General features: G+C 50.1%; 3 protein-coding genes and 1 pseudogene across 4 annotated transcripts; 2 read left to right on the forward strand and 2 right to left on the reverse strand.

Moving 5' to 3' along the window:
- Window positions 1-6: 6 nt before the first annotated feature.
- LOC120661027 (photosystem I reaction center subunit V, chloroplastic-like) lies at window positions 7-791 on the forward strand. Its single transcript, XM_039939716.1, has one exon. The coding sequence runs from the start codon at window positions 179-181 to the stop codon at window positions 602-604; it is 426 nt and encodes a 141-aa protein (XP_039795650.1). The 5' UTR covers window positions 7-178; the 3' UTR covers window positions 605-791.
- A 1,082-nt stretch (window positions 792-1,873) lies between these two features.
- Window positions 1,874-5,196, reverse strand: LOC120661026 (WPP domain-interacting protein 1-like). 2 transcript variants are annotated; one of them, XM_039939715.1, is made up of 3 exons: window positions 4,269-5,196; window positions 3,973-4,238; window positions 1,874-2,753 (listed from the first exon to the last, which is right to left on the reverse strand). In XM_039939715.1, the coding sequence occupies exons 1-3, from the start codon at window positions 4,946-4,948 to the stop codon at window positions 2,107-2,109; spliced, it is 1,593 nt and encodes a 530-aa protein (XP_039795649.1). In that variant the 5' UTR covers window positions 4,949-5,196; the 3' UTR covers window positions 1,874-2,106. The 2 variants fall into 2 exon arrangements, with proteins under 2 accessions (XP_039795649.1, XP_039795648.1); XM_039939714.1 differs by having other exon boundaries at window positions 3,973-5,196.
- Window positions 5,197-6,539: 1,343 nt separating this feature from the next.
- LOC120658894 (caffeoyl-CoA O-methyltransferase 3-like) lies at window positions 6,540-7,893 on the reverse strand. The gene is made up of 5 exons (XM_039937028.1): window positions 7,696-7,893; window positions 7,516-7,595; window positions 7,248-7,392; window positions 7,038-7,172; window positions 6,540-6,953 (listed from the first exon to the last, which is right to left on the reverse strand). Exons 1-5 carry the CDS (start codon window positions 7,789-7,791, stop codon window positions 6,681-6,683), a joined length of 729 nt encoding a protein of 242 aa, XP_039792962.1. The 5' UTR covers window positions 7,792-7,893; the 3' UTR covers window positions 6,540-6,680.
- A 3,920-nt stretch (window positions 7,894-11,813) lies between these two features.
- On the forward strand, window positions 11,814-12,540 carry LOC120662983 (annotated as a pseudogene).
- Window positions 12,541-14,882: the final 2,342 nt, after the last annotated feature.

Genomic DNA, 14,882 nt, shown 5'->3' on the forward strand with positions numbered 1-14,882 from the left:
CACGCCGCAAAATCCTCGCCTCCTCCACCACTAACCTCGCATTCCCGCGCCCCTACCATATCTGCCAAGTCAGAACCCCGCTATATACCCAACTCCACTAACCAAGCAGCACGTTAGATCAAGGACACCGCCGCCCGAGCCCCTCCCCGATCCCCAAGAGCAGCAGCAGCAGCGAGCCATGGCCACCTCGACCGCCGCCGCCGTGCTGTCCCCGCCGTCCGTGGCGGGGCTCCTCCTGGCGCCCTCGCCCAGGGCGCGCGCGTCGTTCCGCGCGGCGCCGGCGAGGCGGTCCGTGGCGGCGCGGGCGGAGCTGAGCCCATCGCTGGTGATCAGCCTCAGCACGGGCGTCTCGCTCTTCCTGGGCCGCTTCGTCTTCTTCAACTTCCAGCGGGAGAACGTGGCGAAGCAGGTGCCCGAGCAGAACGGCAAGACGCACTTCGAGGCCGGCGACGAGCGCGCCAAGGAGTTCGCCGCCCTGCTCAAGTCCAACGACCCCGTCGGGTTCAACCTCGTCGACCTCCTCGCCTGGGGCTCGCTCGGCCACATCGTCGCCTACTACATCCTCGCCACCTCCAGCAACGGATACGACCCCAACTTCTTCTGAGCGCCGGGGCGGTGTTCCTGACAGGCCTGCTGTAATCTACGACTCGGTCACTGTGTTGGTGTTGCTGCTGCGTTTTGGTGATGTATCTGGTGCCGCGGAAAGATTGGTTAAATTTGGACAAGTAGTGCAACTGCGTGTGTACATTGCCGCATGAATTTGATCTTCATCTGTGTCTGTGAATTCAGCTACTTCCACGTTCCACCTTTCCAGTATGTTTGCCAAACTCAGTTAAGATTCATATGCATGACTTGCGAGAAACACACACGCCATGGAAAAACAGCGGAAGTAGCATTTCCAGAATCTGGAAAGCCAAAGGTGGATTTACATTTCCCTGTTAATCTGTAACAAAATTCCTAAAATGACTTGGTTTTTTTTTTCAGGACGGAGGGAGTAGAACATAGTCACAGGATTCGGGGTCGATGCCTCGTCCCTCGACCCGGGAACGTCGTTCCGATTCGAGGGTCGGGGTTGAAGAGGGTCAGTGTCCCATTCAAGGTTGGATCGTGTCCCGGTTTGAAAGGGGTCGCAGCCCCATTGCTAGCAGATTTAATTGGGATAAGGAGGTTAAGGATAGTGGATTGATGTGGTTTTTATTAGACAATGAGCTGAGTACGTATTGCATGATCTAAATGTACTTTTTTATATATTTCTTATATGCTTGTGCAGATTAGTTTCTTCATTAGTAGCATATATATAGTTTTTATCTTTATCGACCCGAAGTATCGACCCCGATGAATCAGGGTCGCGTCCCACGTAATAATTTATCGTTCCATAGATGTATACCCCTTCGTACCATAATTTTATAAAGTGACGACCCTCGACCCCGTTCCTCGACCCGGTCGACCCAGAAACTTTGTGACTATGGAGTAGAATACAACATAACAATAACGAAAATTGGTTAGGGGTTTGTACCCAATAAATTACAGTAAACAGTTCTTCATGACTGTGTGAAAATTTCAGGGCTGCCACATAAACCTATGTGTTTTTTTTTACTTTAGTCACTTTCAGCTTGGGGTGTCAATTGGTGACCCTTAGTTGCCTCTCCAACCCTCTTTAGTTCAAAGTTTTGTACTAATTTTCAAAACGAGATCTCAATTTGGAGAATTAGTACAAAATTATGAACTAAAAAGGATTGGAGGTGCACCTAAGGGTCACCAATTTGCAAACCTACTTTCACCATGTATATTGTATAGCAAAGTTATATTATGGAATATGACTGGCAAACAAAACATAAAAAAGAATGGTAGATGTCAGCATGAACCACCAGGGTGACGGGATCCCTTCGTGAACATTATGTAGGCCATGGAAAAGATGCACAAGTGGCATTTACAGAATCCACGGAACCCAGAAGAAGTACAGTAAATTCATACAGAGATTGCTAGCAAAATCAAGTTGATGTTACATAAACGAAAATTTGTAAGGGCGGTTGACGGCTAATAAATTACAGTAAACAATCTTTCAACAATGTCTACACAAAGGCTGACTGGCAGAATTTTCTAACCTCAAGTAGGTACAATCTCCGGAGAAGAGGGCAGGAAGCGAACGAGGAGGGTCCCCATGGCTATGCAGAGCAGCACAAACTGGACGGAGCAGAACAAGGATGCTCTGCTGGCTCTGGCCTGCAGCTTCAGGACTTCTGAAGTCTCAGAGAGCTCCTTGCACTGTGACTCTAGTTTATCCACCATCTCCTCGAGCATCATCGCTCTGTTCTCGGTGTGCCGCAGCTTAGTTTCTAAGGATTTGCGATCCCCTGTCAGGGATTTCTGCGTCTCGTAAAGAGAAAATTGATCCTTTATTGGGGGTACCCAATCCTGTGAAGCTCTTGTAAGGATAAAGCACTGAATCTCTGCCTCCATCTTCTCCAAGAGCAGTTGATCTACATCAGACTGCAGAGACAGCAGATCGCTGTTACATGCCACGGTATCCTGTGGTTGTATCTGGCTGAGTGTATCCAGTTTAAGTATTTTTGAATCCCGCTCATTGATGAGGATGGTCGCTTCTTCCAGTTTTGACTCGAGTATCTTTATCTTCTCACTTAATTCTTCTACAGATTCGTCAGGATGGGGTGAGTTGCTCCATTCTGTTTCACTGTGGTGAGTTGTGGAATTTTCGTCAGTTTCCTTCCTGATCTCCACGAACTTTTGGATCTCTGCAATATATATAGCAGCAAATAGTTATTGTAAAAACACTTGGCTGGGGCAATAGAAGATATTCTTAGGAGAATAAACAAGATTTTGAAAGAAATGAAAAAGAAGGTCTCAGAAGATCATAAAAAAAATATACTGATGGATTATAATCATACAGCAGTGACATGATTAGCTAGCATACACAAATTAGATTTCTCAGAACAGACACAATAAGAATGATTTGTTACTCTGTTATAAGACCTGCACAAGTGAGGACAGGTAATTTTTCAAAGTTATAAAGGGTTCTGGAATAGCTAACAGAAAAATGCTAGCTGAAGACAATAAATACCCCACTTCTCAGGAGTAGGAGATGAGGCAAGTCAGATATTCAGTGTCAGCTGAAAATTCTAAAGCGTGCAGTGTGGCACAGCACAAGTAAATTCAGAAGACTTGTCATAAAAATTGAGCAGGCCAATAATTGTGGTGATTAATTATCATTGCATTTGTATTCTTGAATAAGAAACAACATAGCCTTTGAATTAATTAACTGCTTGTTGGCTGTCATATGTCAAAATAGCAAAAGGTCTACATTTGCTTTTGAATAAAGCAAGCATCACGTTGATAAACTCATCTCACAGCTAAAGAAACCAGCAAACAAGGACCATTTGGCAGGATGTCCTCACAAAGTATATGTTACTTCCTACAACTGGTATGATAAACTCTTCTGCAGCATATTCATTCAACAGTGCTGACTTATTGAATTAACCACCACTGTTTATGAAAGTAGCATAGAGCAACGTGAAATAAATTTTTCAAAATATTATCCTTGGCAAGCACCATTCCATTATTTGTTGTCCCTTTCAATCAATGATCGATCAAGGACAATAGTAACTCGTTTCATCCCAACAAATAGAGTAGGCCAATTTACGAACCTGAACTAATGAATCTCAAAATGCAAGTGCTGACATAAATGCAGCTCATAGTATCTGAAGATGCAGAACTTAATCCCTAACTGAATTAAAAAGTGGACTTTTTGTCCTCCCAAAAGTACTAGTGAACAATTATGACAATTAGATCTTTTATTAAGCATGCATATCAAACAACAATTAATTCATCTCTTCAAAGTTAGGAGAAGTTCTACAAAAAGCAGAGTTCCAATACGATTTAATTATCTCCAATAGGAAACCTTTAAAGTAATGGCAAGTTCACAAGTTAAGCTGGTAGAGAGGAATCTGATAATACCATTCTCAAGTGCTTCCTGTGCTGATTGTAGCAATGCAATCGATTCAACATACGGATCAAGACCTGAATGAGTCCCTCCATTCTCAAACTTGCCGACATTGTTGGCATCGGAATCATAGTTCCCCAATCTCCCAACTACACTCCCGTTCTCCTTGTAGAAACTTCCTGTGGTGTACCGCACCCCCTCGCTTGGAGGCTCGTCGTCACTTTGATGGTCATCAGGGAACAGAACCTTGTGAACACCATTGCTGGTGATCCCTGTGCTGGATCGCCGTCCATGAGCAGCGCTGGAGCTGCGGAGGTTGGACTCAACGCTGGAGCGCGAATTCTCGGGTTCCCCAGGGGAGGCAGCAGCGCGCGCACTGGCGCCGCGCCCGCGTGCAGCCCGGAGGTTCTTGCCGTGAGCAGCGCCGCTGGGGGCACGAGATCGCGCCCTGTCGCGCTCCCGGCCGAAGCCGCCGGACGAGAAGTCGTGGCGAGGCGCGCTGGCAGCCGTGGAGAACTTGCTGGTGCGATCGTCGCTGTTGTCCGAGTCGGCGCCGCCCGCGCCCAGCGAGAATCCGGCGGTGGCGATGAGGAGGCCGAGATTCGGGTCCAACCGAGTCGGCGCCGGCGGCGGGGACGCCTCCAGCGGCACGAAGCTGGACTCCACGGACGCGACCGAGCTCTCCACTTCCTCGACGAAGGCGTCCTGCTTCCCCTTCGGCGCATCGGCGGGGGGGCCGAGGCGGCGCTTGTGGAGCTGCGCCGCCAAATCCTCACCCGCGCCCGTGGCAGCGCCGTTGCCGGTACCGGCGGTCCCGGGGCTCGCCGGGGACCCCTCGTGGTGCTGCTGCTCGCGCGGGATACGACGCCACCGGCGGAGCCCGCGGCCCTTGGTGACCGGCTCGGCCGGCCTCGCCTCCGGCTCCGGCGCCGGCGCCGGCGCCGGAGACTCGCCCATCGACTCGCCAACGCTGTTGGCGCCGGAATCCATACCGCCCGCCGCCGGGATTGGCGCCAGAGGCCGCGGCTTCAGAAGCCGGATGGGATCGGGTGCCGCATCGGAGGGCGGGAGGCACGAGGCCTTGGGATCGGTGCCAGCCCGTGGTGGCCGGTGGGGGCTCTTGGGATCGGAATTCTCCGGCCCAGGGCTTGGAGCTGGAGATCCAGGGAGCGGAAGGCGAGAGGAAACAGAGAGTATCAGTAAACAAACCGAAAAAGATTGATTTTTTTCGTTCCCCACCCCTTATCGTCGTCGTGAGTTCCGCCGTTCGCTGTACGTGGTCAGTATTTGGTGTGGGACCCGCGTCCTAGCTGGCGGGCCCTACAAGTACACCTAGCCTGCGTCATGTCAGAGTTCCCGGGTCGCCGGCCGCCGGCGCGACGCTGTCATCATATTCGGGCCGCAAAGCTCTAATGTAGGCCCAACTCCAGACGCGAACTCGTGGCCCAGGCGGAGTAAAGGGTGCATACCAAGATTTTTGATATACCTGTCGCAGGGAATCCAATCGGATTTGTTCTAGAATAATTTTTTATTGTTGGAACAATTAGCAACAAAAAATTGTTCCCACGATAAATGAAAAACAGAAATGTTCCACCTTGTATGATTATTTGACTACTAATTATATGTGTTTTTTTAGGGTCAACGGGGGGAGCATCTCCACCTGATTCATTTCATTCCATTATGGCCCCTAACGGCCCGCACCGTGAAGAAATTTTTTTTACATCATTTGATCTCTTTTACATTGCCAAACTAAGTACTGCACCCCAGGAGTCAGCGACCCTCACTAATTATACGTGTCGTGTGACTCATAACATTTGCCCTGTCGAACGCCACGCCACGCCACGCCACGCCACATGCCTACGCCCATTTCAAACGAGCTACAGCCCTAGAGCACACCTGCCACCGCCCACCGGCAAGAAGAAGCCGGGCTGGCATGTGCCGTCGCCCGGACAGCGGGGCAACAGACTGAACAAAGATTATACGAACAGATTGAACATGACGACGCACGCAAGCGCATCCGCGATTTGGAGGCTGTTTGGTTGCCAGGATCCAGCTGGGGCGGTCTCTCGGCATGCAATGTTTGGTTGCCTGCACCGGCAGCCGAGCCGAGCTCCCGCGGGAAATGTAGGAATGGAGCGTTTTCGTCGGACCAGGCTGGCGCGATGCACGCTGAGGCAGCGGTGCAAGAGCAATTCATGTGCCCAGGCAATCAAACAGGGCGTGTTTGGTTACCTTTTGGGTGCCGCCTGGCTCGGCTCTCGGGAAGCAGGCTCTCACAGGCCAGCAGCGAGCGAGCCAGGCTCCGGAGAAACAAAGTCCAGGTTCGTTTCCCGGGAGCCAGGCTGAGCGCCGATTTCTGCACGGGAAGGCACGAGTCAGATGGAGATGCAAGCAACCAATCTCCCGTCAGTTGCATGCGCCGAGCCTGGCTCGCAGTGTTGCAGCCAACCAATCACTCATCGGGTGCATGCGCCGAGCCTGGTCAGACCGCATACAAGCAAGCAAACACGCCCACAGCTTCCCCGCTCGGTCATGCTGCATGCGCCCAGGCTCGGCGGATGCGATGATGCAGGCTGGGATATGCGGAAACCAAACAACCCCTTATTTACACTGGCAATCAGTCCGTTATTCAAAACGACGACTATTTTCCAGTACAAGCAAGTGTCATCCCAAGCAGTCAGGCACAGCTCTTCGTCTCGGGGAGGGCAGCGGACGCTGGTGATCAGGCGACGCGGCGGCACAGCGTGAGCCCGTCGGCGATGGCGAGCTGGCAGACGCGGACGCGGCGGTCGGCGGCGATGGCCGCGTTGAACTGCCTGGTGGCGGCGGCGAGCGGCTCGTCGGGGGTTGCGACCACCGAGCCGCCCCACAGGGTGTTGTCGTAGGCGATGAGGCCCCCGACCCGGACCAGCAGCAGCAGCCGCTCGTGGTAGTTGAGGAAGTTCACCTTGTCCGCGTCCACGAACGCGAAGTCGAACGCGCCCTTGTTCCCCTCCTGCAAGTCCCAAACCTCAGCGGCATCATCTCAGGGGTCGCGTTCTGTGCGAAGGGAGACGAAGAGGGATTCCATCGATCTCACATCGGCGACCATCTGATCCAGCACCGGCAGCGCGAGCCCGACGCGGAAGTCGATCTTGTGCGCGACGCCGGCCTTCTCGATCACCGGCGATCCGATCCGGTCGTAGCTCTCGCGGGTAACGTCGATGGCCACGATCTGTCACCGAGCACGGAGATCGATCAACGACAGGCTCATGCCGTGGGCGCGCATGTTTGCAGACCGTGCACCAACCTTGCCATCGTCGGGGAGCGCCAGGGCGGTGGCAAGCAGCGAGTACCCGGTGAACACGCCGACCTCGATGGCGTTCCGGGCGCCCAGCATCTCGAGCAGGAGCCCGAACAGCTGCACCTCGTCCGGCGACGCCGCCATGGCAGCCCTGCAGGGCGGCTCAGCTCATGGGGGAAAAACGTCAAACACCTACTGTGCAAGAAGCGCTCAGAGGCACGCCAGCGCACGCACGGAAGGAGCGGCTGGCGAAACCGAGGACGGCGTGACTCACATGGGGTGGGAGGCGGTGGCGAGGCGGAGCTCCCGCAGGCAGTCGGGCTCGCGAGGGAACACGGTGGATTCCAGGATGTACTAGAGGGAGGTGATCGGTTGGGGACGAAAGGGAGATCAGAAGAGTTAGTCTCGTCGCGGGGTGGAGGATTGGTGCCGGTGATTTTAATGGATTGATTACCTGGTACAGGGGTTCGCTCTTGAGGAGGGTCTTGCTGTGGAGGTTGGCCGACCCGGCGGTCGCCTTGTTGCCTTCGCCGGCGCCGGTGGCGGCCATCCTGCGACCGCTGCTTTTGCTCGCCGGCGATGCTGTCGCCAGCAGGGTGCAGGCCGTCTGCTTCGTGCAACAGCCAACAAGGGATGTCTCAAATCTTGAATGCTTCACCTAACTTCCATTTAACTACGTATGGCCGGGATGCCACGTTAGAAAACTGGAAACTGACGCGTAAGCGGCAGGAATCAAGCACTGGTAGTGGTAGGGTTGTTTAGTTACCTCCCTAAAAATTTTACATCCATCACATTAACCATCACATTAAAAAAATTCTTGCTATTTAGGCGTATTAAATAAAATCTGTTTCGTACAAAATTTTAGAGAATCTTGCTATCAAAGAAAATTTTATTTTGAAGAATTAGTATGAGTTTGATCCTCAAACCGATCTTATTATTACTAACTGAAGGCTCCTTTGGAGCTTTCACATGAAGCCACCTAGAATCCTAGGTGGACACTCTGAAAAAACAGAAGCCACCTAGAATTTTAGGTGGACACTCTCAAAAAACAGAGAATTCCTATAAATTCTCATAAAAATCAGAAACATCCAGCCATCAATCCAACAACTATAATTATAATAACCATCGGATCTGTTATCTTTCATAATAAATTACTCACCTCTGCCATTATGAAAATGGACTAAAGTAACCCCCTAAACATGTATCTAAATTACCCACATCTGCCATTATAAAAAAATTTAAAATAACCCCCTAATCTTTGTGTAAATTACTCACCTATGCCATTATAAAAATAATATAAATACCCCATAAATTTGCATATAAATTATCAATTATGTCATTATTATTATAAGTTAAATTACTCATAAATCTAAATTTAAATTATATAATTGCAATAATATACTAAAGTGCACCAATATAAAATTCTAAAATTACTATTTATATCATTATTAATATATTATTTATATTATTATTTATATAAAAATACTACACACGATATATGTCACCATATATTCATGTATGATGGAAGAGATAAGAACACTAATTCACAAACAAATAGTTCAACTAAACATAAATTGAAGGTGCACAAAATAGAATCTATTGTAACTAAATAATAAATATATATATATTAGAGTATGTGTTAGAATATTTAATATATGAAAAGGACGTGAGATGAATAATTATAATTATTGATTTTATTTTTATATTAATTCTAATTAGCCCGTGCGGAAGCACGGATTGATAGACTAGTTCTTGTCTAATCTGAAAATGAAATATCACATATGGTTAAATGGAAAATCCTAGCTTCACCAAAGGGAGTTGGGGACTGGGCGTTACAGATACTAGAGCGATGAATATTAATGTTGGGCTAAACGCTAAACGGTAAATAATTTGGTTATCCAACGTTCGGCAAATAGGCAGAATGCATGACTGTTTAACAATCTTTTAAATGGTCGAAACGGCTTTACATAACTAATCGCCTACATGACTATCTATCGAGTAGTGTTTACATGTTGTGTAAAACGGTGTAAACGTAGGCGAACAATGATGAATATATGTTTGCTTGCAAATTGGATTTTTAAGATAGAGAGAGTGGTGAAACTAGCATGCGTTGCAGTCTGTTGATGAGATCACCCAAGCTCTTTCAACTGCCCAAATAGAGTATTAATCTATGTTATGCTTAGACTTGTAAGTTGTAATGATGCCGGTATGAGATGGTAACCCCATCGAAATATCCGTGGTTTCTAATAAACCAGGGCCAGGCAGGAATGGTCTTCACTCCGTCACCGTGATATTTGTCATTGAAAAAAAGTCTAATAATTACGAAATTGCTGTTGAAACCCCTCGCTCAGGTCTGTTTGCCATTGCTAACGTCGCCCAAGGACATGGCAGACGGCGGCGCCGCCGTCGGCGACCGAGACTCTCACACGCCCTCGGCCCTCGGTGCGCGGGTGCTAGCGGCGGTGACTAGCAGGCAGCGGCTGACACGGCGACACCCACCCAGGCACCCAGCTGACGAAGAAAGTGAAAAATGGACTGTACTTATTCGGCTCGGTAGGTCATGGGCCAGGGTTTACCTTACCGCCGGTAACCGATTTCCCGCCGTTCAGCGGTATCGGAAAATTTTAGCGGTAACCGGTGGTAACCGTCTTTTTTTATTTTAAATTTTTTTGAAAATTTTAAATTTCGGCGAAATTTTTTGAAATTTACCGTCGGTATGGGTTACCGCATAGTAGCGGTATCGGTAAATTTTGGCGGTAACCACCGGTTTACCGGCGGTAAGGTAAACCTGGTCATGGCATATGATGGGCTTCAAACGGGATGTGCCAAAAAGGTGACATTCACAGTTCCTATATACCTTCCCGAAATATTTTTCATCACTTTAAATATTTGAGATTCGTACAAACAATGGATGTGTGTGCGCCTCCCCAACCTTCCTCCTCTCTCCCGGCTGCCGTATGTGTGTGCGCCTCCCCGCCCGCCGCCCGCCACCATCGTGTGCTGCGTTGCTGCCTCCAGGGCGCGACTGCGCGCCGCCACGCGACGAGCTAGCTGGTGAAGAAGCGTCTTCAACATTTTGATTTTTGTTTTTTCAACATTTGGCGTTTCAAATTTTCAACATGTTTAAGGAAAATTGAGTTAATCTTATCAAAATGTTGAACATATTTGCATAGTATAATTGGGGTTAAAGTGGGCTTTAAAGATGAATAGATTATATATCTCCCATGAGATGGATAGGGACCCCCTTCGAGACTTCCCCTCTGGCTCTCAGCTCCACTCCACCTAAGGACCCCGAGAGTTCTCCCCCTCGCTCCTTCTCGAGCGTCCTTCCCCTCGCTACAGTCTTCAAGGTGAACAACAGATGATTTCTCAATTCTGGCCCGATCCTACCGATTCCTTCCGTCCGGTGCCCTCATCGACGTCGAAGGGAGTGGAATCGGTGAGGAATCGTGGCCACCTGTCCATATCTACTACATATATATAGCTGTAGTTTATAGTTTGATATGTTAGAGTTAGAATTCTTCATGACGATGTGTTCGTCTTGGAACATTTAGTCCTCTGTAGCAGCAGCATCTTCGATAAAACTACAGACGGAAGGCTGCTTACCTTTGCAGCGGCTTTGGTGGGCGACGCCGTCGATGTCAGAAGGACGGTATGACCTCCTTCGACATCTCTGGCAGCTTCACGGTCTTCGTTGGTAGTGGGTGCAACAAGTTCGTCCGCCAGCTCATCTCGGGTTGGTTTTTCGATCCCACCTTTTTTGGTGGTTTGTTTTCCCTCCAGGGAGTGCCTTTGCTCGGGTGTGATGGGGGTCCAGGTGACTCTTGTGGCCTTGGATCTCTATCCTTCCGGCAAGGTGGTGGCCTTGGGCGAGGTGACGACCTTTGGCATCTTTGGCGGCCTCGGCGTTCAACGGTGGTACGGTATGTCGCGAGTTTCGACATGCTACTCTTGGTGCCAACCAAAATCCTTTTGGTGTCTTGTCGAGATGGAGGTCGGCTTCAAGCTGTAGTAGGATGCTCCGGTCGCCGGTGACAAGCACGACCGGGGCTGCTCTTGCAAGGACCAGATTGTAATTTTTGTTCCTATCAAAGGTGTCTTTGTAAGGTTTGAAATGTACTATAAGGATAATATATGGTTTCTCCAAAAAAAAAAAGAAGGTCACGCCCGTCTGAAAATGGGAGTTGTGTTCTGTCACAACTTGCTCATGCGAAGCTTCTTCCTGCATGGGAGTACGATACTGCTGTACCAGCACTGTAGCAGCCTGAGCCATGCCCATTCTGTGAGGGTAGGTGGTGAGGACAGTGTCACAGCCGCCTCATTTTGCATGGCATCTGCAGGAGCAGTCCATTCACGAATCACGACTAGCTACAATCTCAAGGCCAATGGCCAATGGCGTCTCAGCGGCCAGTGCTCACTGGAAATTCTTGCGGGTAACCAACAGATCAATCGAGCAGACGGATCCATGTCACACGTAGTGCATTCCGGCCGTGGCAATGGCATATATGCCGTGCCATCTCCGTGGCCGCGACTAGCCTGCTGCTACTAGGATAGGAACTTAATTAGCTGGACATGGATGTGAGCTTCGTGTGCTCAGGGGAGGAGCCCTTCGAGATGGAGGTGGGCTTCTTCGACACCGTGCAGGACATCAAGGAGAAGCTCCAGAGCCGCCGGGCCTGGCCCGCCGCCGCCATGTCGCTCCTCCACAACGGCGACGTGCTCGCGGACGACGGCGGCGGCATCGAGCGGCACGGCATCGTGGAGGGCTCCGTCGTCCAGGGGCGTAGACAGGGGGCGGGCAGGGGCCTAGCCCCCTTATGGCTCCAAAATTTATATTGAAATTTTGAATTTTAATTAAATTATTATATAAATTAGTATAGTTGGTCCTCTTTAATAATAAAAAAATAAATTCCTAGCTCCGCTCCTGGCTCCGTCATCCACGTCTCCCTCGTCCTCGACGGGCCGCGACGGCAGCCGCACCGGGTGAAGCGGGGAAGACCGCCAAGCAGGAGGCGGGGCGAGGAGGAGGGCGCCGCGCCGCCGCGGGTGACCGTGGTGTCGCGGTGCGGCGCGGGGCGCGTGGAGGTGGCCGTGGCCGCGCGCGCCGTGGTGTCGGCGCTGCGGGCGGAGCTGGAGCGCGCGCGGGGCCGGGTTCCCGCTGCCGGCCAACGGCGCCTACTTTTTCATCCACCGGCAGAGCGTGATGGACGAGGCGCGCTCCTTCGAGTGGCACGGCGTGGCCGCCGGCGACGAGGTCGTCGTGTTCGACGGTTCCGTGACGAGGGCCCCAGTGTACTGAGCCGAAAGTACGGCATGGCACCGCCATTTAACTCGAGTTTACAGCCGAGACAGCACAGAATGGACGGCAACTTTAGCTGCTGTTAACTCGAGTTTAATTACAACTAACTGGGAGATCGATTCCTCATTTGCTTTCAGTTCTTGTGTACGCATGCATGGCTGCTGGACACACATGGAAGTCCACCTCGTGATAGGCGACGAGCTCAAAATGGGCGGCGCTTGCACACGTGCGCGCCGTCGCCGTTATCCGAAGCGAGCAGCCGTGCGACTTGCGAGGCTCCAGGTTCACTTCTGATTTGTGCCCCCAAGGAGACAACACAGTCTTCAGGCAGGCTTCAGTAGCTCTAGACTTCTAGGAACAAGGTCTTTCCTGAGTCATGATTGTTGGAGTAATGGGCTTGGCCCATTTATTCTAAACCATTAAAAGAATTTAAAGCCCACTATTAATGCTAGGGAATCAATGTTTAATTCCATACCGGGAATTGAGGAGGATCTCAACCGACTTAAAAGGTGGACTTCTTGTACACCACTTGTGAAGCCGGTAAGAGGAGGACGGTGAACCACACGCGCGCGCGCGCTCGCTCGCTCGCCGGGCCGGGCCGGGCCGGGCCGGGCCGTGCCGTGCCGTGCCGTGGCCGAGGCGCGGCGCGGCGCGGTGTGATGGCTATTTTGCCGTTGACAGCAATTAATCGTGCGATTAAACGTGCAATTAAATCTGTAATTAATGGCCATAACCGCATCACCTAAATGACTCTGATGGTGTCCAGGTTCAACGAACCTGAGCACCTGAGTCACTATATAAGGAGTGCCATTCCCCTCATCCATCCTGCACCAGAGCACTGAGGCAACTCGGCTCCTATATAAGGAGTGCCATTCCCCTCATCCATCCTGCACCAGAGCACTGAGGCAACTCGGCTCCTCTCTTCTCCCTCTCCAGTTGCAACAACTGAGTTCCCCAACGCTAATTTCTGCGCGCACAGAATTAGCGTGAGCAGGCGAAACCTTGCTCGCCTTGAGATCCTGCACGGGATAGGCGGGCAATCAGGTTTTTGGGTAACGCTTTGGCGTGACTGCTCAAAAATACTAAGGCTTTGCCCGATTGTACGACTACTTCCTGGTGGACGAGCCGAACGACTACGTCGACTACATTCTGGTGGCCGAACGACTACGTCGACTACATCTTGGTGACCGTTCGTGGGACTGCACTGCGAACTTCTTCCTGCACCGATTTAGTTCGACTACTTCGACTGAGGCCAACCGAGTAGATGTCTACTCCAGTTGGTAACAGCGCAGCCAATGCCTCCGGCAACGGCCCCGCTTTAGGGTACTCCCTGAAACTTTGGTTATTTATATTGTTTATGCTTATATGTGTGATAAGTATAAACATATTCACATGTTTTATTTTACTCCTTAAAGTCATAGAAATATTGCTAGTTTATACATTTAATTTTGGAATTAAAATATACCGAAAATTGCCTAGATTTCTAACAATCCAAAAACCTGATTATGTTAATAGGCTTTCGGTATCTAGCTTTGCTGCATCAATCAAACCATCACCTTTTGATGGTTCAAATTACAAACGTTGGCAAGAGCGGCTTATACTGTGGTTAACACTATCGAGAGTGATCCATGTGAAAGAGGGTAAGCCTGAACAATTCTCTCCAGAGGAAGGGAGTGCGTTCGATGAGGCTGATATCCTCTTTCGAGGCTTGATCATTAGTGTTCTCGGTGATAACCTGGTGGATTCTTATATCCGGCTGCCAACTGGCAAAGCTTTGTGGGATGCTCTTGAGGCTCAATATGGAGTATCTGACGCCGGGAGTGAGTTGTATATCATGGAGCAGTTCCTTGAGTACAGGATGGTCGAAGACCGTTCTGTAGTGGAACAGGCTCATGAAATACATACTCTGGCAAAAGATCTCAAAAATTGCAGCAAAGAGTCCCCATGTGTGTTACCCAATAAGTTTGTGGCTGGAGGTATAATCTCTAAGCTGCCACCTTCTTGGAGGGACTTTGCTACTTCTCTAAAACATAAGAGACAGGAGTTCACAATAGATGGACTCATAGGGACTCTTGATGTTGAGGAGAAGGCGAGAGCAAAGGACATACGTGGGAAAGGAGTTGTTGGTGCTTCAAGTGCCAATCTTGTTCAGAAGAACAACTCCAACAAGAACAAGAAAAAGCCACCGCAGAACCAACCAAAGACTAAGAAGACAACCACTTTTAAGAAGAAGAAGAAGACGGGAGCTTGCTATGTGTGCGCTAGTACGGATCACTTTGCTGCAAAGTGTCCGAACCGCAAAGGCAACAACTCCGCCAACATGGTTATTAGCGAGCCTGGAG

The sequence above is a fragment of the Panicum virgatum genome, chromosome 2N (assembly GCF_016808335.1).
Source record: "Panicum virgatum strain AP13 chromosome 2N, P.virgatum_v5, whole genome shotgun sequence".
Lineage (NCBI taxonomy): Eukaryota > Viridiplantae > Streptophyta > Magnoliopsida > Poales > Poaceae > Panicum > Panicum virgatum.